Source organism: Sinocyclocheilus grahami, unplaced genomic scaffold (assembly GCF_001515645.1).
Source record: "Sinocyclocheilus grahami isolate Dianchi unplaced genomic scaffold, SAMN03320097.WGS_v1.1 scaffold87.1, whole genome shotgun sequence".
NCBI lineage: Eukaryota > Metazoa > Chordata > Actinopteri > Cypriniformes > Cyprinidae > Sinocyclocheilus > Sinocyclocheilus grahami.
This window is the reverse complement of record NW_015505266.1, coordinates 1,320,370-1,345,337: the sequence shown is the minus strand read 5'-3', so window position 1 is coordinate 1,345,337 and position 24,968 is coordinate 1,320,370. Positions and strand designations below refer to the sequence as shown.

At 34.7% G+C, this 24,968-nt stretch overlaps 1 protein-coding gene across 5 annotated transcripts in view; it reads left to right on the top strand.

Annotated features, from left to right (window-relative positions):
- LOC107586954 (tyrosine-protein phosphatase non-receptor type 4-like) overlaps positions 1-24,968 on the top strand; it is a 48,675-nt gene that overhangs the window by 5,180 nt on the left and 18,527 nt on the right. For 2 of the 5 annotated variants that reach the window (XM_016274520.1, XM_016274524.1), the window contains exons 2-15: positions 5,765-5,919; positions 9,550-9,657; positions 10,019-10,061; positions 10,155-10,233; positions 11,036-11,080; positions 11,171-11,223; positions 13,063-13,183; positions 13,389-13,476; positions 15,348-15,436; positions 15,582-15,645; positions 15,988-16,160; positions 17,951-18,019; positions 21,948-22,082; positions 22,183-22,341. In XM_016274520.1, the coding sequence (XP_016130006.1) occupies positions 5,782-5,919; positions 9,550-9,657; positions 10,019-10,061; positions 10,155-10,233; positions 11,036-11,080; positions 11,171-11,223; positions 13,063-13,183; positions 13,389-13,476; positions 15,348-15,436; positions 15,582-15,645; positions 15,988-16,160; positions 17,951-18,019; positions 21,948-22,082; positions 22,183-22,341 (1,364 nt within the window). In that variant the 5' untranslated portion in view covers positions 5,765-5,781. Of the gene's footprint in view, positions 1-2,654; positions 2,712-5,764; positions 5,920-9,549; positions 9,658-10,018; positions 10,062-10,154; positions 10,234-11,035; positions 11,081-11,170; positions 11,224-13,062; positions 13,184-13,388; positions 13,477-15,347; positions 15,437-15,581; positions 15,646-15,987; positions 16,161-17,950; positions 18,020-21,947; positions 22,083-22,182; positions 22,342-24,968 lie in introns of those variants that run through there. The other 3 variants (XM_016274521.1, XM_016274522.1, XM_016274523.1) reach the window with 3 other exon arrangements.

Here is a 24,968-nt window from a genome sequence, read left to right as displayed (position 1 = left end):
AATCAGTAAGCGACAGGTGCTAGGAAACGCTGTTTTGTACTCATTTATTGACGAGTCTGCTGCAGTGCGGCCAACTGAATGCGCTGCTTCTCTGCCGCTCACTGCACAGAACAGACGCCGAGAGAGGTGACACTTCTCCGGGAAAGTCAGACCTCGCGTTCGCGGCACAGCACTGGCGAAATCTTCCAACTGAACCATAGCTAAGGTTTATCCCAAAAAGTTGCTAGGTTTGTTAGTATGAATATTCTATGGAAAAAAGCCGCTAAATAGTGCTAAAGTCGCGCTCGTGTGTGTGTGTGTGTGAGATGCGGGAGCTGATGGCAGGGGGCGGTGGATATTTGTGGCGGTCAATGTGGATATTGTGGATGAGTTCTTCTGTCATCATGTTCTATTAGTTCTACAGCTTCAGTTTCGGAACTTTCACGCTTAGTAACACATACAGCTGTTCCCTCACCACAGTGCAGTAGTGAAAAGGGACCCCTTTCAAACAGTGTCGCGTCCCGAACGTTGTTTAAGCGACATACACTGGTATTGCGGTATTTGAAAAATTCATATCATAGCAAAAATAAACACCGGTATTCGGTATGAACCAGTATACCGCCCAGCATTACTTGTAAGGTCCAACACTAAGGTACTATTTTGGGTTGGCACCCGATGTCCAATGCAAGATCCGCATTGGATATTTTCAAGCAGAATTTTAAATATGCATGCAATTGTAACAAAAAATACTAGTAAAATTTTAAGAACGCATGCAATTTACTTGTAAAATTTTACTTATCAGGTCCAAAAGTATCTTGTAAGGTCTGTTTTAAACTGCCACTTGACATTCAATGTAAGATTTTCTTTGGACGTTTAAAACCAAAATTTTCAGTATGCATAAAATGTAAAATAAAAATTACTTGTAAGATTTTAAGAATGCATGTAATTTTACTTGTAAAATGTTACTCGTAAGGCCCAGCGGTATCTTGTAAAGAACTATTTTGGGCTGCCAATTGACATTATTTGCAAGATCTGTGTTTGGTGTTTACAAGCAAAATTGTAAGTACACATACATTTGTAAAAAAAAATAAAAAATTACTTGTAATTTTTTTTAAAGAATGCATGCAGTTTTATTTGTAAGGTCCAACAGTGCCTTCAAAGGTGCTGGTTTGAACTGCCACTCGATGTTCAAAGCAAGACCCACATTAGAACGTTTACAAGCTAAATTTTACGTACGCATGCATTTTATTTGTAAAATTTGACTTGTAGGTCCAACAGTGCCTTTAAACATTGCTGTTTTGGGCTCCTTCTTGATGTCTAATGCAAAAGATCTGCATCCTAAAGCAAAAACAGTTGAGAACCACTGAACGTACTTGTAAAATTTTACTCCTAAAGTCCATTTATTAAAATGTCCTTCAAATTGAGCATTGAAATGTGTTGAAAATACAGTGAACTGCATGCGTCCAATAAATCACAAAATTTGACTGAATTGAATATTGACAATTTTGTAAGTGCATAAATGACAACAGAAGTGTGATTTTACCAAACTAACATGTGGAACAAATAGTGGGATAAATCTGGGTTTAGTATTGGCCAAATTACCAAGTAAATTTGCGGGAAAATGTCATGAAGTTTGATTGAACACATGCAGTTTACATCAACAACAAAATATATTGGAATTTATTTCTTATAGTAGGGGTGTGCGATATATATCGTCTGCGATAATATCGTAATTTTCGGCTTTTTCTTTCTTTTCTTTTTTTTCTTTTTTTCATGTTTTAAATCATTTCATATATCAGTATTCAATGTTTTATGTTTAATATATCAAAACATTATTTATGCATTTGTAATTGCAGGTTAAATGCATTCATGTCTTGCATTAAACAAAATACATGTGTGTAAATACATCTAACTGCCACTTCAGATGCAGCTTCTGTGTTGATTTAATTTGCTTGGTAACAGCCCAAATGTCTTATTATTCTAATTCCCTGATTAAATGTAAGAATTTGACTCAAAATATAATGGACAATTGTAGAAAAAATGGCTTTATAAAGGTTAAAATGCAAAAATCAGTTTAAACTTATTGGAAAAGATTCATTTCTATCAGTAGGAACTGACCACCACACAGAATATGAAGAATATTAAAAACATTATGAGTCAGCTGTCTTCGGCAGTCCTTAAGATACCAGCACAATAACACACTCCGCAAAATATTGTCTAATTATCGTTATCGATAAAATCCCAGAAAATATTGAGATATAATTTTTTGTCAATATCGCACACCCCTATCTTATAGTATATATTTTTATTAATGTGACTTTCAGCATTTGTATTTTTGATTGATGTTCACAGAACTTAATCAGAACACTAGTTGAAAACCTCTGTAGCTTATTATGCATTATAGGATATGATGGCTTCACCTTAGAGAGAAGGATGGAAATATTGGTTTAGGGGGCTGACCATGAGAGTGTTTTTAGGGTGGGGGATAAACTCATTTTGTAACCCCACACTGTCTGAGATCTGAAGGTGTTGGTGGTCTGAACCCCACTCAGCGGAAAATTGTGAGTGTTTCGGTGTTTGTGGTATTCAATGACATCCGGGGAAACTTCTACAGAAGAGAAATGTTCCACCACACACATTCTCTCATACACACACACATCACAGTTTAGCAAGTTATACAAAGAGATGATCCTTTCTGCATTGACCCGCAGGACAAATAAGGCTGTGCTGATGTAAGTATCAGATATAACCGTTATTTTTAGGACTGATTTGTGTTTTTGTGATCTTATGATTGAAAATCTTTGAGTTTTTTTTTTTTACTTCATATCTTTTCATTCTTCATCGTCACAATAACAGTGACCGTAGGAGTTGAAGAGATTCTAAACAGTGATGCTTTTGTCTCAAAAGACTTGCTTTGTAAAGGTACGCTGGTGTAAATTTAGTCAAATGGATGTCAAAAGTTAAAGTGTGCTGAAACGCATTTGTTATTGATGGCACTTTTTGTCTGACAGTATCTTTCCATGTAGATTGTGTCGTAGATTAATGGTTGTTATCAGTTGGGTGGAGGAGTTTGAATAAGCGAATGTGACCATCCAGAAAAGTTGCATGTTTGTTCCTACAGGTCATGAACTCTGACCCCCTGTTGTTTACGCAGCTGCCTTTAAGTGTTATGGGAGCTTGTTTTGTACAGCATGAACATGTGTAAAGAAACTTAGGTGTGTCCATTTTTAGAAACCACTAAAAAAATGTAAAAATAAACCATGCCGACAACTGATGATAAATGATGCAAATGCCATTTCAAAGGGGAAGAGAAAGCTTGGCGAATCCTAAAGAAAAATACTTGTTTCTTATTAATTTGTAAAAAACATAAAAGGATAGTTCACCCCCAATAAAGACAATCATTTACTCACCCTCATGTCATTCCAAACCCGTATGACTTTGATCTTCTGTAAAACACAAAAGAAGATATTTTGAAAAATGTTCTGGTGTTTTGTTTTCGGTCTTTACAAACAATGGGGTCCAGTCGTTTTTTGTTTGGACCCCATTGACTTTCATTGTAAAAACAAAATGCAAACATAAAACAGTGACTTAAAAAAAATAAATCTTGTTTTTTGTTCCAGGTTTAAACAAGGGTGAGTACCCCAAGTACAACTAGTGAATGTTAGTCACCCTCTTATGACCTTAGCACCAGTAAACGTGCTGTGAATGTGTTAAGCCAGTGTTCCTTGAAAGAGACTTTGTATACAACATCACATAAGCTCATATCCTGCTCCCCGTCAGCTGCCCTGTGGACAGATATGGGCCTTTCCTCCCAGATTGTGGTTACAACACACAGAAAAGCAATGTGAATGAACAGATCTATCAAATAACAAGAAACAAAGACTCTAGATTGGGTGGTGTCGAGTCTGAGACCCTACAGTGAGCTAAAACTCTAGAACAAACTCCTTAGCATAAGAGGTTTTTGATCTAGGTCTAGGAGACTCACTGTCAGGTCTTTGATTCTGCTCTAGATATTCTGCTCTAAAGAGTCCAGAGTGGGCTGTCTAGAGCCAATCATTCTAGAATGGGGGCGTCTAAAGTCTGAGATTTATAGTGGGCCGTCCGATACACTACTTTGATTTTTCTCTTGACTCTAGAGTGAAATGCATAAAGCAAAAGAGTTTAGATTATCTTATATAGAGTTAAGTGTCCATTTTTACACAGTTTTTTGGTTTTCGGTTTTGTTTTTGTCTTTTGGCCATAATATCCCTTAGATTTAGTTGATATTTTGACATGTAAACTTTATTCATTTTAGTCAGTTTTTAGTTTAGCTGAAAACCAAAACTGAAAACCAAATTTGGGTTATCAGGTAACTGAACTTTTTATGTTCTTCATCTAGGTTTGGTCCACTAAATAGATGCTGACACATTTGAAGCATGTCATTGGAGAAGCACTATATAATATAATATAATACAATACATGCTTTATTTATGTTTTAGCTGCATTTTCTTTTAGGATTATGTTGGATCAAATAAGTAAAAAAAAATGTAAATAATTTTAGAAATTTGTATTTTAGTCAGCAAAAACACTTTAGTTGTGAAGGAAGTTCAAAATTAAACCAAACATTCAAAGATTTTCAATTAATTTAGACATCAACATTTAATAGCAATTTTGTTAATTTTTATGCTCTTTTACATCTTTAATTCATTATTTATTAAATGTTTTTAGTGCATTGTTACAAAAAGTGCACATTCATAACATGACATGCATATTCTGACTAGCATGTAACTTGGCTTAAGTCCATTTGTGTGTTTGCAACATTATGTGCAGAAGAAAATTTTAATATTACATTTGTTGTGTATTTATCTGATTAACCATGTGTGTAAGATGTGTATGGAGTTAATTAACCTGCTAGAAAAGCGCTTCAGTTTACAACTGTTCATTATTAGCGCAAACATTTTAAGCATGGATAATATTTTGCGGTATTTTCTTCTCTTTTATACTTTTTTTCTTGTCTTTTATACCTCAACAGCGTTAATTATCATCTTAAAGTGCATTTTTGTTGTGTTTTTGTTATCGCTGATGATATCAATATCAGTCAGAAATTAAATTAGGTGTGCGAGATTGTGGTTGTAAAATGCTTTGTCTCTTTTTGCTAGGAGTTCAAAGGAAGATTCACAGCATTCTGATTTGTAGAAATTCTTCCATCTTTGTGTGTCTGATTGAAATTGCTCGATTTTTCTAATATAAATAGGTTTTCAACCAGGTATCTTTTGAGGGACTCTTCAGTGGGCCGATTGAGAGCTGGCCGAACATGACCTTGTTTGCTTTGAGAAGAGCGTTTAGTATCACTAAAACCTTGAATGAAAGAGTTCAATATTAGAGGATGAATGTCAGCAGTTTTAGAAGCTGAATTAGGTTAGCTTACAGAGAAAGAAAAGTAAATATATTAAGCAGTTTCACTTCGTGAGTTGTGAATCCGAATTATCTTGACACCAACCCTGAACTCTATTTCCTTTACGAGTTTCTTTAATTGAAAGACTGTTTTCTAAGTGCCTTGTTTTGATTTTTGCTTTCCCATCTCTACTAGTATAACCTGAAAGCTAAAATCTTTAAAACATTTTCCCTGCTCGCTTTATAGCTGTTTACAGGAACTTTTAGGTGGACTACAGACGAATGTTTGTGACTGATGTTTGCTGTAGGATCACATGGGCTAGTGTGTGTATGTGTGTTTTACACTGCTTAATAACGTTTACCATGGTCAGGTGAGCGTGTTGGTGACCTTTAGCCTCTGTGTGTTTCGCAGACGGAGTGGGGACCGTAATGACCGCACGCTTCCGGTTGCCTGCTGGCAGATCTTACGATGTGGGAGCGTTGGAGGAGGCCAGAGAGAGACAGCACGCGCAGGTGGTGTGTAACGTTTTACTGCTGGACAGCACAGTACAGACCTTCAGAGCCAATGTGAGTATACACCCGTACACTCATGTGTAACGTCTGTGAAGGAATAGTTAATCCAAAAATTATAATTTGCTGAAAATTTAGGCTACTCACAATTAGGCCAAGATGTAGATGAGTTTGTTTCTACAACACTTGCTCAGCTTGGCAGTGAATGGGTGCCGTCAGAAAGAATGAGAGCCCAAACAGCTGATAAAAACACCACTCCAGTCCATCGAAAAGCTGCCTGTTTGTAAGAAACAAATCCATCATCAACACAGTTTTAACGCCAAATCATTGTTTCCGGCAAAAATATGAGTCCTCTATCCATAATATCGCTTTTTCCAGTGAAAATGTCATCTTGTCTGAATCAGGAGAGAAATACATGCACAAATCAAGCACCGTTTACAACTGAAAATAGTCCAAAACTGTTCTAAACAAATATGTTGGTGGATTTTGATGTGTTATTTGAATGATATTATGGATTATGGGCTTGTATTTTAGACAGATGCAACTGTTTGACGTTAACGTCTTCATGATGTTTTTTTTTTTTTTTTGCAAACACGCTTTTGCTTCTCAAGATGTCAGTTGATGGACTGGAGTGGTGTGGATTACTTGTGGATTATTGTGATGTTTTTATCAGCTGTTTGGACTCTCATATTGATGGCACCCATTCACTGCAGAGGATGCGTTGGTGAGCAAGTGATATAATGCTACGTTTCTCCAAATCTGAATGAAGAAAAACTCATCTACATCTTGGATGGCCTGAAGATGAATAAATATTTTTTTTTTGGCGAACTGTTTCTTTAATTAAGCTAATCCACCCTCAGCACTATTTATTTTCCTAAAGAAGGCAAAATTTAATTGCGTATTTTTGTTTAGTATTAAACTCCAGTGCTGTTTGTGCTACATTCTTGGAAATCATGAGGAGTAAGTGTGTTTTTTCTTTTGTAAGTGATCAAAGCTTAGATTTTCATCTGGTGGATAACAAAACAGGCAAAAAAGTCCTGTAAATTTACACTGAAGGTCACAGGGTGGATTTGTTTGGCCATCTGTCCATCTAAAAACCACTCAGAACCCTTCCAGCAAGATGCTAAAAACCAATCAGAACGCCTTAGCGGCTGTATAGCAACGCCCTGGCAACCACTCAGAACGCTCTGGGATCTTGGCAGCAGGCCAACATCACTCACAATCACTTCAGAAAATGCAAACATCTGCTTTAATTCAACAGTACTTCAATACTAACTTCATAAGATTGCAATTGTTTTTATTTTGTGCTTTTGGCAGTCGCAAGTTCAAAGTAGTTTGATTTTGTAAGTCTTGAGTGAATAAAGACCCTGATATCTCAACAGTATTCTTCTGTTTTAAGGATCTCTTTGGATGTTGAGAAGAGCCAAAGATTCTTTCTCTAGAGTCCTACAGAAACTTCTTTAAGGGTTCAGAAGGGCTTTAAGGAATGCTTTAAAATTCTTGAAAACCTTTGGAAATAGATCTACACCAGGGGTGCCCAAACTCGGTCCTGGAGGGCCAGTGTCCTGCAGAGTTTAGCTCCAACTTGCCTCAACACACCTGCCTTCAAGTTTCTAGTATGCCTATTAAGAGCTTGATTAGCTGGTTCAGGTGTGTTTACTTGAGGTTGGAGCTAAACTCTTCAGGACACCGGCCCTCCAGGACCGAGTTTGGGCACCCCTGATCTACATGGTTTAAATGTTCTTCATAAACCTCTTGAAGAACTTATAGCAGAAGTATTTGAGAACTTAAAGAATTTCACACAAAATCTACGTGATGCACATTTTCCCCCTCAGACGAGTAGTTTAAAACACAGCAATCATAAATCGAAAAAATCTTTTATATGTCATTCCAAGCTTGTATGATTTTCTTTCTTCTGTGGAACATGAATGAAGATCTTTTGCTGAATTTCTCAGCTGCTCTTTTCCTACTAACCAAAATGTTGGCTGTTAAGCTCCAAAAATGTCCAAAGAGCTACATTAAAAGTTGTCCATAAGATTTGTGCACTACATTTTAAAGGGGTCGATTTCAATTGTTCCTTTCTCTTTGAAGTGTTACAAGCCTTGGTGCATAAAGAAGATCTGTAAAGTTGCAAAGACTAAAGTCTCAAATCCAAAGAGATATTTTTTATGGATCTTACATATTGCATGAACAGCTTGTAAAACTCCAAAGAGAAAGGAAAACTTGAAATCGCATCATATGACCCCTTTAAGTCATACAAACAGACCGAAATTTAAGCGGTTTTTCCTATTGAAAGTAAAGAGCATCTTGAACATTCAGCAAATTATCTTCATTTGTGTTCCACAAAAGAAAGAAAATCTTACAGATTTCGAACGACGTGTGAAAATGCTGACAGGACTTTTATTTCTGACTGAACTGTTCTTTCAAAAACAGTGAGCACACGTTTTAGAGTTGGGTGGATAATGATCTTCCGGAGGTTGCAAGTTCAATCCTAGGTAGAAGTGACCCAGAAACCGCAAAGTAACTGATGTCTGACTTTTGCTGTATCAGAGTTTCACTCCTCAGTTGCAGCGCTGCCGTTAAGTGTGCAATAAATTGGTTTGGATGAAAAATGTCTGCTAAATGGCAAGTCGGTAAGAAGCACCACAGGAGACCAGCCGTCTGTGAGGTACAATAGAGGCTGGCTGGAGTTATACGATGTGGCGGCTGGGGTTGGTTTTGCGCGTGCAGCTCACAGTGGCTGTTTCGGGCAGATGCTTCACATTCCTGGGTTGGACAGAAGCGTGTCCTGAGGCCATGGCTGTCATGATCATACATGCCACACAGATCGTCTGGGTTGAATGGTTAAGCTAGCTTGGAAACATTTGTCTATTAAAATTCAGAGGTTTTTATATAAGTTTTTTAATAAGTTTTTATTTGATTATACAGTAAGTTTGTTTTACTGTATTTTGCACACAATAACATTCAACATTTTTGGAAACGCTATATTTGTTGTCATGACTGAAAAAAAATTTAAAGCATTGAAGTCATTAATGTCATCAAAAAAGATATTACTTAGTTACTTGGTTAATTTTCAAGCAAAAGAGTCTTATTTTCTTTTGGTTTTATTTGTTCAGGTTTTGTTTTGTTTTTTGTTTTGCTTTGGGTGTTCTGGTTTGGTTTGGATTTTATTCGGTTTGTTTTGGTTCTGATTTGTTTTTTGTTTTAGTTCTGGGTTGGGTTTGTTTTGGTATTTGATTTGATTTGATTTGGTCTGGTTTGTTTTTTTTTTTGTTTTGGTTTTGTTTGGTTTGTTTTCGTTTGTTCCGATTTGGTTTTTGTTTTGGTAGTTCTGGTTTGTTTGTTCTTTTCTGGTTTGGTTTGTTCTGAATTTTTTTTTCTAGTTTGGTTTTTGTTTGTTCAGATTTAGTTTTTGTTATGGTTTGTTCTGGTTTAGTTTGGTTTGTTTTTTTCTGGTTTGGGTTTTGTATTGGTTTATTTTGGTTTGATGTGTTCTGGTTTGTTTTCGTTTTTGCTTTGGGTTTTTATTTTAGGTTTAGTTTTTGTATTTTGTTTTGTGCTTTTCCTTAGCTTTAGCTTTGTGTTTTGTCTTTTATGTTTTTTGTTTTAACATGTTTTTATTTTGTGTGCTTTCTTTTATTTTTAACAGTCCAGAACTGATATCAAAACACGTTCTGTCTCTTGTAGAAGCAAGATCAGGGGCGGATCTTGTTGGATGTAGTGTATAGACACTTGGAGCTGACAGAGCGAGACTATTTTGGCCTTCAACTAGCAGACGACTCTTCTGACATCCAGGTAGATGCTCACCTGTCACTCAGTTGTCGCCGTCAAGATGCAAAAATAATATCCCATGAACCTTGTTTATTATTTATAGTGAGCAGTTTGGCAGTTATTTTGTTTTCTACACACACAGTGTCAGTACAAACAGGAAAGTTCATTCTCAGGTCACATATTGAAATGCTGATTTCTGTTTCTGCTCGTAGTAAAACGAGGTGAATGTTTAGTTCATTGCATTTGATGGTTTTCGGTTTTGATTCGACGAGCACATTTGGTGACTTTCACATTGCTGAGCTGATATTTTTAGCAGTTTGTGTGTTCATCCTGAAAATATTGAGTAAAAAGTGTCCTAAATTTTGGTTATGACCATGTTTTTCAGAGGTGGCTGGACCCAAACAAACCTATTAGAAAACAGCTCAAAAGTGGGTCATGTTTTACAATTTTTAAAATTTGAAGGTGTTTGTTTTGAAGTGTCAGAATAAAATGTTCTGATTGTAATTATTTTTCATTTTTAGGGCCGTCTCCACATTATCTGAGGTTTAGAGTGAAGTTTTTCGTGAGTGATCCTAGTAAACTACAAGAAGAGTACACAAGGTATATTTTTATTTTTTATTTTATTTTTTTACATTTCTCCACATAAGCTGCGCTGGGTCGATTACTTACAAATTGTAGTCTGTTACTGATTACAAATTACATGATAAAAATTATAGTCACTAATGTAATCTAGATTACTCATTTTAGGTAATGTATTCTGACTACTTTTGGTTTACTTCTAGTACTTTTGACCTAACTTGTTTATACCTTTAAATGGGTTTATACCTTTAACAAATAAGCTAAAAGAAATAAAATGAATGACCATTAACCAACATGAGAGAACATGCAAATGTATTGTTAAATTACTGAAATACTAATTAACTTTAAATATGAGTAAATAATTAAGGTCAGAGGGGTTTGACTAGCAAAAAAGTTTGGGAATCCCTGTGTCACATAAACAATTATTTATACATTTGAAAAGAGCAATGACATTGTCAAAGTCTTCCAGGTTTTAAATATTTTGTTTTTTATTATATTTGTAATAATTTACAGCCATTGTGTGAATAATTAAAAATCATGTAATCCATTAAAAAGTAACTGTAATCTAATAATGAGTATTTAAAAACATAATATAATTACAAGCACTACATTTCTGGAATCTGATTATGTAATTCAGATTACATATAATCAGTTACTACCAAGCTTTGCACATATGACAAGTAAAATTCTAAGTATATTATATCATATTATTACATAACTTAACTTATATCTGTGTAAATAGTACAAAATAACACATTTTCTCTGTCTGGATGATTATTACGGATCTAAAAATAATTTTGTTTGTGATATTTATTTGTTGCAGGTATTTGTACTTTTTGCAACTGAAGCAGGATATTCTGAGTGGCAGGTGAGCTTATACTATTTATTTATAAAAACTATGTATTTTTCCTCCAAAAGCAAATCTCATATAACACTTTACGTTCTGCTTCTCTGCTAGACTTCCTTGCCCACAAAATACTGCAGTTCTTCTGGCTTCTTATGCTGTTCAGGGTAAGTATTACAGCTTATTTTTGCACTAACAATTAGTGGTCCTATGGGTTTTTCAATGCCGATATCTATAAAGCATTGTAATAGCAAATAAACATGAGGAATCTGTAATGAGGTTTTCTGTTAATCAGGCTTTTTTTATTTTAAATGTTAAAGCTGTAATGCATTATGCTAAGTATGTACTTGCAATCCGTGATGGTTTACACGTCAGTTTGAATGAAGCAGATTTTGAGGAACTGATTGCAAACTCTCTGACCTGTGCGTTTGTTTGGCTGGTGATATAACCATCCACACAGGATGAACAAAAGCTTTGTCAAATAGTCCATGATCTGCCTTTTGTCTCTTTCCTGTCCCTGTCTGACCCATTTCCAGTAATAAGGCTGAAAATGTATGATTTATTACATAGTTAACAATCTGTTGTGGTAACCGGTCATGTTACTCTCACCACAGCTGGTCTGTTTTACTAGTAGCTTCACATTTGATTATTATGGAATAGCATAACTTATGGCATAAGGTTCCTGTTTTTGTTAGGTTTTTGCTATTGTATAATTTTGTATTCATTCTTGGCTTTAATTTAAATTTTTTAAATTGGCGGTTATTGGTGGTTTTGTTGTGCACACTCATTTCTGCCTAGTTTTCATTTTGATGACCTATTTAGTGCTGACTTGAAAACTACTAAAATAACGATACAAATAATTTAATAACACTGTTAAATTTAATTTCTAAATGAATATCTGTCTTATTCTTTAGTTCTTCAAATTATAGTGTTGAGATGAATGTACTTACTGTGCAACTTTTTTTCTTTTGAGAAAATTTTACAAAACGATTTAATGCTACAAATTATAATGTTAAGATAAATATACTTGCAACTTTATTTTTAGTGTTTGCATTTTGTGGAGAAATTTGTATAATTGTTTGATGCTTCAATTTACAGTATAATGTTCACAAATGTTCTTGCAACATTTAATTTTTTGTGGATTTCTTGAGAAAAATTAACAAAATGGTTTAATTCTTATAAATGTAATAAATTTCTCATAATTCAATAAATGTACTTGTGACTTTGTTTTCAGTGTTTTTTTTAGAAAATTGTACCAAATTAATGCTTTCAATTATAACATTGAGATGAAACATTCAAAATAAAGAGTCAAGTTAATTTATCTCAACATCATAATTTGAAACGTTAAACAATTTTGTAACAATAAATATACTTGTGATTAAATTTTTTTTGAAGAAGAAGAAAATAGAGATAAAACACTAAATAAAGTTGCATGTCAATTGATCTCAATATTATGGTTTGAAGCATTAAACAATTTTGTCCAAATTCTCTCAAATGAAAAAGAACAGATGTCGGAGGGACATTTAAGATTTTTTTTTTTTTTAAAGAAAAAAATAGTTTAATGCTTCAAATTATGATGTTAAGATAAATGAACATGCAACTTTATTGTTAGTATTTTTACATTTTTGTGAATTTTTTTACAAAATTGTAATGCATAATAAATGTTAGATTAATATATTAATTATTAGTAGTATTTATTGTTAATTTTATTAGGTTTATGCAACAACATAAAATATTTTTTATGTAAATTATCAACTTGTCAGTATCATCAAAATGTTAATTTTGCGGGAGGAAAAAAGCTTGGTAATAACTTTCAAACTATTTTAAGAAAGTTAACGGTTTTCATTTTAATTTCTGTTGAGTTTCCAGTAGACCGAATGAGTGCTCACTTAGATCATGAGGAAACTGGAAGTCTGACTCTTTGAAAGGGTGAAGGACACATTGTGCCCCGTGTCTCACGCTGACGTACATGCACACATGGTTTCTTGGCCTGTTTTGTGTTTCAGCTGAGCTGGGAGACTACAGTCACTCCGAACATTTGCCTGGGTACCTCTCCGAGTACAGCTTCATTCCCAACCCACCACAGGACTTTGAGAAAGAGGTCGCCAAACTTCACCAAGAGCACAAGTAAGAGACGCCAGACATGTCCATGAAATCCTCCAGTGTGTTAAAGATTCTTATATTTAACTGAGTGTCAGCGGAGACTGAGGAACAAAGGGTCACAGCTGAGCACACACACACACACACACACACACACACACGGACAGATTTGTGGAACAAGGCGGTTCATTGTTTGTGGATCTGTGAGATTGAGTCTCTCTCTCTTATGCAGTGGACTCACACCAGCTCAGTCCGAGTTTAACTACTTGAATGCTGCACAGACGCTGGAGCTGTATGGCGTGGAATTGCACTATGCTCTGGTGAGTGACTGGCCCATCTTACCCCGTTGTCTGCCCCTCGTGTTTCATATATACTGCAAACAAACACTAGAGGCTTGATGATGTCTGCTTTCGTTTAAAACTAGGGATGCACCCATGTTTTCTTTCATGTTTTGCTTTATTTGAGTTTTTTGTGTTATTTTTTATTTTTTTAAGTGTTTTATTTGTTTTCTTAGTTTTTTGTTTTGTTTTCTTTTTAATGTTTTGTTTTTGTTTTGTTTGGTTTTTAGTGTTTTGACGCTTTGATTTTGTTTGTTTTTAGTGTTTGTTTTGTTGTTGTCGTTTTTGTGATAATAAATCAGTGTAGTTCTTCTTCAGCAATTAAATGGGTCATATGATGTTGCTAAAAAAACATTATTTTGTGTATTTGGTGTAATGAAATGTGTTTATGCGGTTTAAGGTTCAAAAAACACATTATTTTTCACATACTGTATATTATTGTTTCTCTATGCCCTGCCTTTCTGAAATGCGTCAATTTTTACAAAGCTCATCGGTCTGAAATGCGAGGTGTACGCTGATTGGCCAGCTATCCAGTGCGTTGTGATAGTATAACTCAACATAATCAGTAATTATCCAGTCTTTTTATACGTTGCGTTGCATCGCGCCGCATAAACATAAAACCATGTATGCATCTGTGATCGGAGAAATGACAAACAACAAGCGCTACTCTACACTGCCCAAAACTCGCGTTTGAATCGTAAGTGGCAAATCCTTTAAATATGAAAACGTACTTACAGTCTGTGAGTCAGAACAGCCAGCATTGTAGTCTATCTACTCTTCCAGGATCAGGAAACAGTCCTCCATAAAATGCGCTGGACACATCTGAATATTTGGGTTGAACTGTTCTGGAACAGTGTTGTAAATACAACTTAACCACTGATTTCTAGTCATATCCTCTTTTGGAAGGCCAGACAAAGTAGTTTCGCTTTCACAACAAAACACACAGCGTCTTTACGACATGGCGACAGCAACAATAAAGTTACGCCTTCTTTCATTGCGTGAACATTTGGGGGGCGTTATGCAAATTTTCCCACACAGTGACGTAGACTTGTGGGGGCGTGTTTAAACGAGGCATTTTAGGAGGGCGTGGACCAGTCTTAACTTTTATAAAGAATATCTCTTTGGGTTTGACTTTGACTTTAGTCTTTACAACTTTAGGGATCTTATCTATTCACGAACAGCTTGTAACACTCCAAAGAGAAAGGAAAAATTGAAATCGCATCATATGACCCCTTTAAAGAAAGACACTTAAGCAGAACAAGGTCAGGTCAAAGTGTCTGAATAATTTTTGGTTCCAAATTTTTATACATTTTACTGGTAGTCCACTATATGAAGAATTTTTGGGTATAATATGTCACAGTTCACTTTATTTTGCTATCCTCACTGAAATAATTGAACTATAGTGTCCTGCACCCACTAGTTAAAAAAATATCAAAAATTATATCTGGTGTCTGAATCATTTTTGGTTTGACTGTATATCAAAATGCTACTGACTACAGTTAATTTTCTAGCTGAAAAAAGCTTACAATTTTAATTGCTAGTAAATTTTTACAATTAATTAAAAAGAAATGGAAAAAATTAAATGTGAAATTTAAAGTAGAAAGCAGTAGTAGTATTTTCGTACATCACTATTATGTTGTTCTAGGTATTTGTTCATTCAGTATACTGTTTTGTCATCTGTTGTTTCTTTTAACTGTTCAATCCATCTAGCGTTATTGATCTATTGAAATGGTCACCAGTATAAGCATCCCTTCTTAAGTAAACCAAAAGTTTAAGCACCCTTTGAAACAAAATGGTTTTGATGTTGCCATGGAAACTGCATCCTTATGGTTTCCAACTCTTGATGATTTCAGGACCACTGTAACACAGAGATTTACATCGGAGTTTTGTCTGCCGGCATCTCCGTCTATAAGGACAGGGTACGAGTCAACCACTTTCCATGGTGAGTGTCATATTATCTGTGAATTTCTCCTTAGACGTGATTTTATTTGGGAAATTTGCATTGAAATAAACACAACTGAAAGCTTGTGGATACAAATTTGTTTAATCTTTTATGTCCCATTCCCTCTCTTTTTTTTGTGTTTCAGGTTGAAAATTGTAAAAATATCTTTTAAATCTAAACAGTTTTTTATACAACTAAGAAAAGAACTGGTATGTACAAAATTATGTATTTGTTTAGACTTGTTTTTCATTTAATCTCTCTTTACTTGAATATTGTGTCTAATTATGTTCATTATTACCTGCCGTTTACTTAAGAAATAACTGAAGACTACAATTTAATTAATATTTTACTTTTTAAATTTGAAATCATATCTTTTGCTGTAGTATCAAAATAAAATTAAAAATTGCAAAATTGTGATTGGTACTAACAACTGAAACCGTTACATACTAAAATGGATAATTTGCTCAAATCTGCTTTGAGTTCAACAAACCTTTTTTTCTTGTTTTCTTCCGTCTGATCTCTGTTTTTTTTTTTCATAATGTGTTTCACAGACTGAGAACCGAGAGTCTTTATTGGGTTTCAACATGATGAACTACAGAGCTTGTAAGAACTTATGGAAGGCCTGCGTGGAGCATCACACGTTCTTCAGACTGGAGCGGCCCGTTCCTCCGGAGAGAAACCTCTTCCTGCATTACTTCACCCTCGGATCCAAGTTTCGCTACTGGTGAGAACATTAGAAGAGTTTGAACTCGTGTGTTGTTTTTTTGGTATGGGCTGTGTATCACCAGCAAAGTCACGATATGATACATATCACGATATAGAGGCTACGATACATATCACAATACGGAACTGCATTGAATTTCACCTCAGAAGAGTTTAGTAAAACAGCTGTTTATTAAACACTGACTACTATAGTGCCATTTCTAACTATTGGCAGAGCAGGCAGCTGAGCTCTGCATTATGAAGGGCCTCCATAACTGTACCACAGTACAATATAGGTAATGACATATGTTTCATGTTTACATTGGGCACTCCCCACCAGGTACAATATTCTGATTGTTTGCATCTTGTTTTTAAGCCCATAAATAATAATGTACTCTTTCTAATAAATTTATATTGTAATGTACTCATTCTAATATATTAAAAAATCATATTTACATTGCTGGTAGGTTATCATTGCACAAATTAACACACACACTATGTTTTAAAAAATTAGAAGAGTTCTAAACTAATGCGCTGTCTTCACTGTATCTCACACACACATGCTCAGTCACTCACACAGATCACGTTGCGGCCGCACTCAGACATTTAAGAACAAACTTTTTAGCGCTGCCCCGCAATTTGATCAACTAAATAGCTTAATTGCTCAAGAGCTACAGTATCTTTCTCAACAAGGAGCTGGAAACATCACACAGGGTTGCCAGGTTGACAAAGAAAAGTAGCACACTTAACAGATATTTCCGTATTGCGCAAGTGGGAAGCTCTGTTTTGGGGATTACGTCTCTTTATATCAGGCAACCCCGGTTGTGTTCCTCTGCGGCCAGATTAAACCTTGTTGTACCCTATATATTATGCTCTATTCATTATTTATTAGAAACCTTGCACTTTTCTACTCCGTTTTAAATGGTGTTCTTGTATTCAAATTAAGCGCGGTCCACTGCTGCACACGTGCCACAATAGCGATACAGGGACAGCTGTATCGATACTCGTATCGTCAAATCTCTGTGACGATACATCGTCGTATCGATGTTTCGAACACAGCACTAGTATGTAGTGGATATATGAGCAGGCCATGGCACCCCAGTCTTGTTACACTTGTGGTGTTCCCACTCAAAAATGACCAGCTTATAAAAATTTCTTGTTATTCCAAATACTAAATATTGGATTCAGTGTTTTTAGCTTGTTTTCTTTCACACAGTTTTGTATTTCTTTTTTGGAACCGATTGATCATAGGCTTCACTGATCTGAGCTTATGGACTTCAGTTTTTGAGTGAACATCATCGAAGTTATACACAAATTATGTTTTTTCTTCACTCAAAAACATGCAAAAACTTGGGTCAAGCTTAGATTTGGTGACAATATAGAATAACTAGAGCAATTTTTATACATTTTTGACCAGAAACATCAAATTAGATAAAGGATTTTCAGTGCAAGTCAAGTAAGTAAAGTATTAAGTAAAGTTAGTTAGTACAATATGTTAAGTAAAGTTAGTATTTTTAGTAAGTAAAGTATGTTAAGTAAAGTTAAAGTATTTTAAGTAATTTTGCTTGTATAAAATGTTTTGAAACTGCAAATGCATACATATCAAAATTCATACTGAATTTAATTGAAAAGCTGAAAATGATAAATTTAAGCTATATCACCTGCCACTATTAGCAATTTATTGGTTGTGTTTCTCAAGTTTTGCTCATGACTAAGTCATTTTGTCAACTGTTGCACAGTTATCTCTCGTGATTCTTGCACAAATGTAGTTTTGAGAGCCGACAGTGACACTATGTTCTGGATTTTTTGCAGTGGTAGGACAGAGGTGCAGTCTGTACAGTACGGAAAGGAAAGAGGCAACAAGAACAGAGTTTTTGCAAGGTAACACATTTTTAATAACCAATAAGCAGGGGAATTCTGTGCAAGCAATATGCGTTATGTAACAATTTGGAAGTAAAAAGTTATCCGGTAGTAATACTTATCCATTGTGCTTATTTGTTCACAGCAGTGTTGTTTTAGTATCTTTGCAATATTTTTAATTCGTTTTTATTTTGCATTTTAAATTCAATTAGTTTTATTTTAATTTTTTTAAATGTCTACACTGTTTTCAATATGTAAGCTTTTACTTTACTAGTTTTTCATTATATCAAGTTAAAATAAATGAAAAGAAGAAATGTTTCCTGGGCAACTGGATGATTTTTTTTTTTTATATTTGTTTTTTATGAGTTTTTTATATTTTATTTTGTCTCTGTTAATGGTTTATTTGATAAAAATATATATTTTTATATTTCTATGGTTTTGGTTCTAGTTAACTATAAAAGCCCTGGTTCACCACACTATAGACAGTGACGTGGATATTTATCGGTGTTACATCTGCTATATTTAGCAGTATGTGCCAATGTATGTGTGTACGTGTCTGGGTGTGTTGCATTATGGAAAGGCTCGCACCTATCTTGATCCCTGTGGTGTCAGTGTGCATGTGTTTGTGTGGTCAGATGTTCTCAGAACGACACCCAAACACAGGAAGTGTAAGCAGGGCTGTGTAGCGCACGGCTGTGAAGGGCGTGCACATGTTTGTGAAAACACACTCAGACGTTTGCTTCGAAGATGCTGAGGCTGAAAGTTAAACTACGGTTTATGGTTCATCATACTTCTAGGAGGTATTTCTTTTCGACTACGCCAATCTTTTCGCTGTGAAGGGTGCGATAATTGTGTAAAGTTTGACACATTGTTTTTGAGGAGTAGGTTTGTGGTTTTTAAGGGCAACGTGTACGAACATCACAACAGGAAAGAGTAAACTAGTGTTGGTGCATTGCTTGCTACTTTTTTCTGATATTTTCATTGGAAAAATTTTACTTTTTACATTTTACGTTCATGGTGGTTTATGTCAATTATAAGAGATATCGCAGAATGACTTGAAATGGAAATGTTTTTCATAGTATTTCTAAAATGTACGAAATCGTAAATGTTAAAAATATATCAAAAATTGTAATGTGTAAAATGTTTCATGTAAATGCTAAGAAATATCGCAGAATGAGTTGAAATGCAAACGTTTTTCATAGTGTTTATAGTGTACGAAATCCAGTAAGGTTTCTTTCTTAACCTTTGAGAAATGTTTCAGGGCACTTTGTTAGATTTTTAGGTTTTTAGACATAGTAGCAGAAAAGCTTGTTAGTTTGTTGTTTTGACAATCTAAAACAAAAACCATTGTGTAAAATGTACCATGTTGGTTTACGTAAATTCTAAAAAAAAAAATATATATATATATATATATATAGGAGACTGAGTTAAAATTGGCAAGTTTTTTTTCTAAATATTTGTATGAAATTCATTAAGATTTCTTTCTTCAATTTTCAGGAATGTTTCTGGGCAATTTATTAAAAGTTTTTAGAAGTAGCAACAACAAACAACCCAAATGGAAAGAGCGATTGTTTGTAAACTAGTGTTTGTGTCGTGCAACAACAATAATCTAGTGAGTAAAGAGTAGCTTAGGGTAACAGAAAAGAGCAATTTCTTTGTAAAAAAAAAAAAAAAACCTTTTGATTTTTTTTTTATAGTTTTTAGTAGGCCTGGGCGATAAAACGGTATTGATATTTATCGACGGTACACCTTCTTCGATAACGATAAAAAATGTTCGATATAGGCACGTACTATGAGTAACAGACAGCACACACAAACACGAACACATGCTGAAATGAGTGCTGTGCCTGCCTGTGATGAGGAGATTGTGAATTAAAAAAAAAAGAATATTAGTCGAATTTAAAATATACATTTGCATTTGAATGTTAGGTGTGCGTCAGGGAGCGTCATCAGTGGAGCACGAGATGCGGTGATAATGATGTAAGTGACGTTGCATTTTAATGTTTTGTTAGTCTAGCCCACGAGACGCGCCGCTGCTGTGTTATGCATTCAAAATATTAGAGAAATATAGAAGCTCAATGCGGAGAAGATCTTGACTAGGTGAAAACCGTAACCAAGCCATTCACACAGAACGCATATTCAGTGCATTTTTAGACAGACAAATACGACTGCTGCACTCGCGTCTCATACAAGAGATGTAGCCATTTAAAGTTAAAACAGTTTAAACTTTTAGAAAACACGTCGCAAATTTGTGGAGTTTTATTCCTTTTCACTGCGTCTTATGTGTTTTTAAATGCAATCTGTGTGATGGGCGATTCGACTATTTGTATTAAGCATGATGCAAATACATAATGCTGTTTTGTTCATAATTGTTTATGCAATTTACGAAATTATATTGGATTTATATGAGTTAATTTAGACGTAATGCAGGGTTTTTTTTATAGACATTTATTTCTTTGCATTCACAATTTAAATGTGCTGCATTATTTTGCTCATTGCGCCCTCCTGTGGCCTCGGGAGACAAGCCAAAAGTTTAATTAAGACCTATTTAATCTGCATATAAAACATTAGAAATTAGATATTTGTTTAATTTTTATTGTGAGTTTGACTGTTAAAACAAAAAATATTTGTTGTTTGTCTCGATAATAAATTTGGTTAATTTAAAGGGGTCATATGATGCTTTTTTTAAAGATCATTATTTGGTGTAACAGAATATGTTGACATGCTTTAATGTTAAAAAAACACATTATTTTTCAAGTACTGTACATTATTGTAGGTCCTCTATGCCCCGCCTCTCTCAAACGCTTCGTTTTCTACAAAGTCCCTCCTTCCGACAAGCGCAGTCTGCTCTGATTGGCCAGCTGACCCAGTGCATTGTGATTGGCCGAACACCGCAAGCACTCGTCGGAAATGTAACGCCCCCTTACCATAATCGTGAGCTTCATCTTTCAAAATAAATGTAAAGACAGAGCCCGAAAAGGGAACAGAGTCGTGTGACAGACACAGTGATGAAGCTGTCGACTTTGATGTGATGCGCTCTCTCTCTCTCGCGCTCTCTCTCTCTCTCTCTCACAGAAAGGAAAACTTGAAATTCGCATCATATGACCCCTTTAAAAATACAGTGGTTAAATTAAAAAAAAAAATTTCCTATTGCTCTTTGTTTTTAAAAAGGTTATAAAAAATGTAAATAATTATCGATACCGAACGATATGAAACATTATATCGTTGATACATTTTTTAGCTATATCGCCCAGCCCTAGTTTTTAGACATGGCATGTGTACGAACAATGTAACAGGAAAGAGTGTTTATTTGTAAACTAGTGTTGTTGTAATGGTAACTTTTTTATGTTTTCATTGTTTTCCTATAAAATATCGCAAAATTGAGGGAAATCAAGTTTGAATTTGAAATGTTTATGTTACAAGGTACTTTGTTATAAAACGTTTAAGGTTTTCAGTAGTAATAAACGTAACCGCAAATGCATTGTTTGTTTGTAAACTTGTTTGCTCATCGCAAACTTGCTTTTGAAATGTGTAAACTGTACCTTGTTCATTTACATATTGTAAATAACTTTAAATTTGAAATAGTTGGGCTTTTCACAATATTCCTAAAGTTTACGATAACTAAGACTTTTGAAAAGAGTCGCATGTGTATGAACCAAAGATAACAGGAAAGAGTGATTGTTTGTAAACTATATTTAAAGGTCACTTTCTCTGACATTTTTGCTGTCAAATAAATTGTAATAAAGTTTATGAAGATTACCAATTGTAATTCTAATTGTTACGTAACGTCAAATGTGCCATGTTGGTTTATGTAAATGCCACAGCAGTAGTGATTAAACATTTTTACAGATGCAAAAATTTTTATCGAATTTTACATTAGGAATTGCATTGTACATTGTTTCTTGTGGTTCTGGTTGATGGATCTGTTGTGAATCTAATGTGTTTCCAGGTCGCCGAGCAAGCCTCTGGTCAGAAGACTGATGAGCGGTTTGGACTGGGAGACCGTCAGCAGGAATTCCCTCTCGGACGACCGGCTGGAGACTCAGAGTCTGCCGAACCGTTCTCCACCAGACTCGCCCGATCAGTGAGTTAACACACACTCACAAACTAACCCACATAATGCAAGTCCATCCAGTCTGTGGGTTAGCGCTCCAATTATGTTTTTAATTTCTTTCTTTGCTCAGCAGTAACTCAGTGTTCACCACAGACGGGGCGCGGGTCAGGCCTTCCTCCATTGGCCACCTAGTTGATCACGTGATCGATGACTCGCCATGCCAGACGTTCACCAATCACAAGTCTGCGTCCTCCACACAGGCCAACAGCATCAGCCTGGACTCAACACCGTGAGTTTTGAACTTTGTCAGTATAAGTGAAACTGTGCTCATTATCACAAACTTTTATTCTATTCAATAACTCGGGAAAGAAACAATCACAATTCAGTATGCAAATATGGCAATGATAATAATTGCTAGATTTGTAGTATTTTTGAATACTGAACATTCTTACAGTAAAATTTGTACATTTTAAACTATTTAGATAGTCAATTAATTTGTTGATTTATTTTTTTAAATGATTAATTAAAGCTAATTTTATCTCCAGTATTTCTTGTACAATGCGTCTTGTAAATTGGTGGTTGTAAAACTAATTTTTTTTGTAAGATTTACAAAAGTCAATTTACACTATACATTTCATCTAAAAAGGTTACAAATATATATGTATATATTTATAGATTGTATTGCTTTTTATTTGTAACCCTAACATTTTGTTAATCATTTGTAAAAAAACAAAACAAAAAAAGTTTGTGTAAGCTATTGCATTTAGTTTAATTCATAAGTTTATAGTTTGCGTTTAAGCATGTTTTTCTTGTACAATGTGCAAAATTGAAGGTTGTAAATCAAAAAATGTAAATATACACTTTACATTTTGTGCAGAAAAGGTTTAAAATATAAATGTTACAATGTAAGTGTAAAAACAGTCAATGATTACATTAATTTTCAGTTTTTTAGTAGTTCCAGTCCTAACTTTTTGTTAATTATTTGAAAAAAAAATTAAATAAAATAAATATATATATATATTTATTATTGTTATTTTTTAATTCAAATATAAATATATGTGTAAACGATTACATACAAAATCTAAATGTTACAATATAATTGTAAAAACACTTAGTTAATTTTCAGATTTCAAGTTACACAAACATTTTCAGTTGGCATAAACTATTGCATTCAATTTAATATGTAAATTTATAGTTTATGCATAGTTGCATACAACCTTTTACACAAGACATACATCGGTTTATCACAAACTTTCATCCTCTTCAGTGTTTCATACAACTACATTTTTAGAATTTTTTTTTATTATCAACCCGAGACGTTTAGTTTTTTGGCCTTTTTTACCTTGTGAAATTAAGCCACATGAATGTTCCTCCCAGTGCAGCTACAAAGCTAAATGTTATGATGCTAAATCATCCACATTTTATTTATGTTTACCTGTGTGTTTCCTGTAAAAATTCTACTTGGTATAATAATCACTTATCTATCACTCATTTAATCCTGTCATGTGCAGTTGGATAACACAGGGGCTGGACTGACACACTTTGAGTCATCAAAGTTTCCCCTGCGAAATGTTGTTCTTATTTTAGCACCACACAGTAGACGCACACTCTCTCTGGCAACCTGAGGTTAAATATCGTGTGACCACACACCTCTGACGAAATTACACGTTCGTGGTTCGACACTGTTTTCACACACATTTAATTTTTAGAATTTTTTTTTTATTATCAACCCGAGACGTTTAGTTTTTTGGCCTTAGTGGTTACCTTGTGAAATTAAGCCACATGAATGTTCCCCCCAGTGCAGCTACAAAGCTAAATGTTATGATGCTAAATCATCCACATTTTATTTATGTTTACCTGTGTGTTTCCTGTAAAAATTCTACTTGGTATAATAATCACTTATCTATCACTCATTTGATCCTGTCATGTGCAGTTGGATAACACAGGGGCTGGACTGACACACTTTGAGTCATCAAAGTTTCCCCTGCGAAATGTTGTTCTTATTTTAGCACCACACAGTAGACGCACACTCTCTCTGGCAACCTGAGGTTAAATATCGTGTGACCACACACCTCTGACGAAATTACACGTTCGTGGTTCGACACTGTTTTCACACACATTTCAGTTTGAGAAACGGCGAGCGTTTGAACTAGGGGAAATTGCTTTCAGCTTTGTGGTGGGCACAGTTCAGTGTGTTACGGTGGCATGACTGATTAAATTTACGCCGATAAACCCAGCACCATTTTCCATTGGAATAATCTGCGACCACGCATTTCCTTTCTCAGATCATGCCATCTCATTTCGCAATGTCAGAATTTCCAGATCTAGGCTGTCCAGTTCACTTTCGATTCATCGCGTGCATTGATTGCTCTTTGATGTGGAGTTCTCATGTTCTTCATAAAGATTAGAGTTTTAAAGAGTCTTGCTTCTTATCTCTTTTTTGACCTGATTATGAAAAGAAATGGCTGTGCTTGTAAGGTGAAATGTAGTGGTAGACGAATCACAGTTTAGTTCAAAATTCAGTAGATGCAAGCAGGAATAGCCTGAAAAAAAAATTCAGAATGCAAATAATTGGAAGAAAGTAAGGTCCAACTAAAATTATTATGCAAATATGACAATGATATCATTGCTAGATTTTGTTTAGTTTTGTTAAGTGTACACTGTACATGTTGTGTGCAACGGATTTAAAATGTAACGTTGTAATTTTTATTGCTTTGTTTTTGTAGTCATTCACATAAACATAATTGCGCAAATTGTCACATTAAAATCACTTCATAAGTTTAGAGTTAATGCGTTAAAATTTTTTCAGTTTGAACACCTAGTAAGTGAAGTCCTGTAGTTTAGTTAATCATAGGGGTGGCTCGATACCATTTTTTCAGAACCGATACCGATCCGATACCAAAAATTCTGAGTATC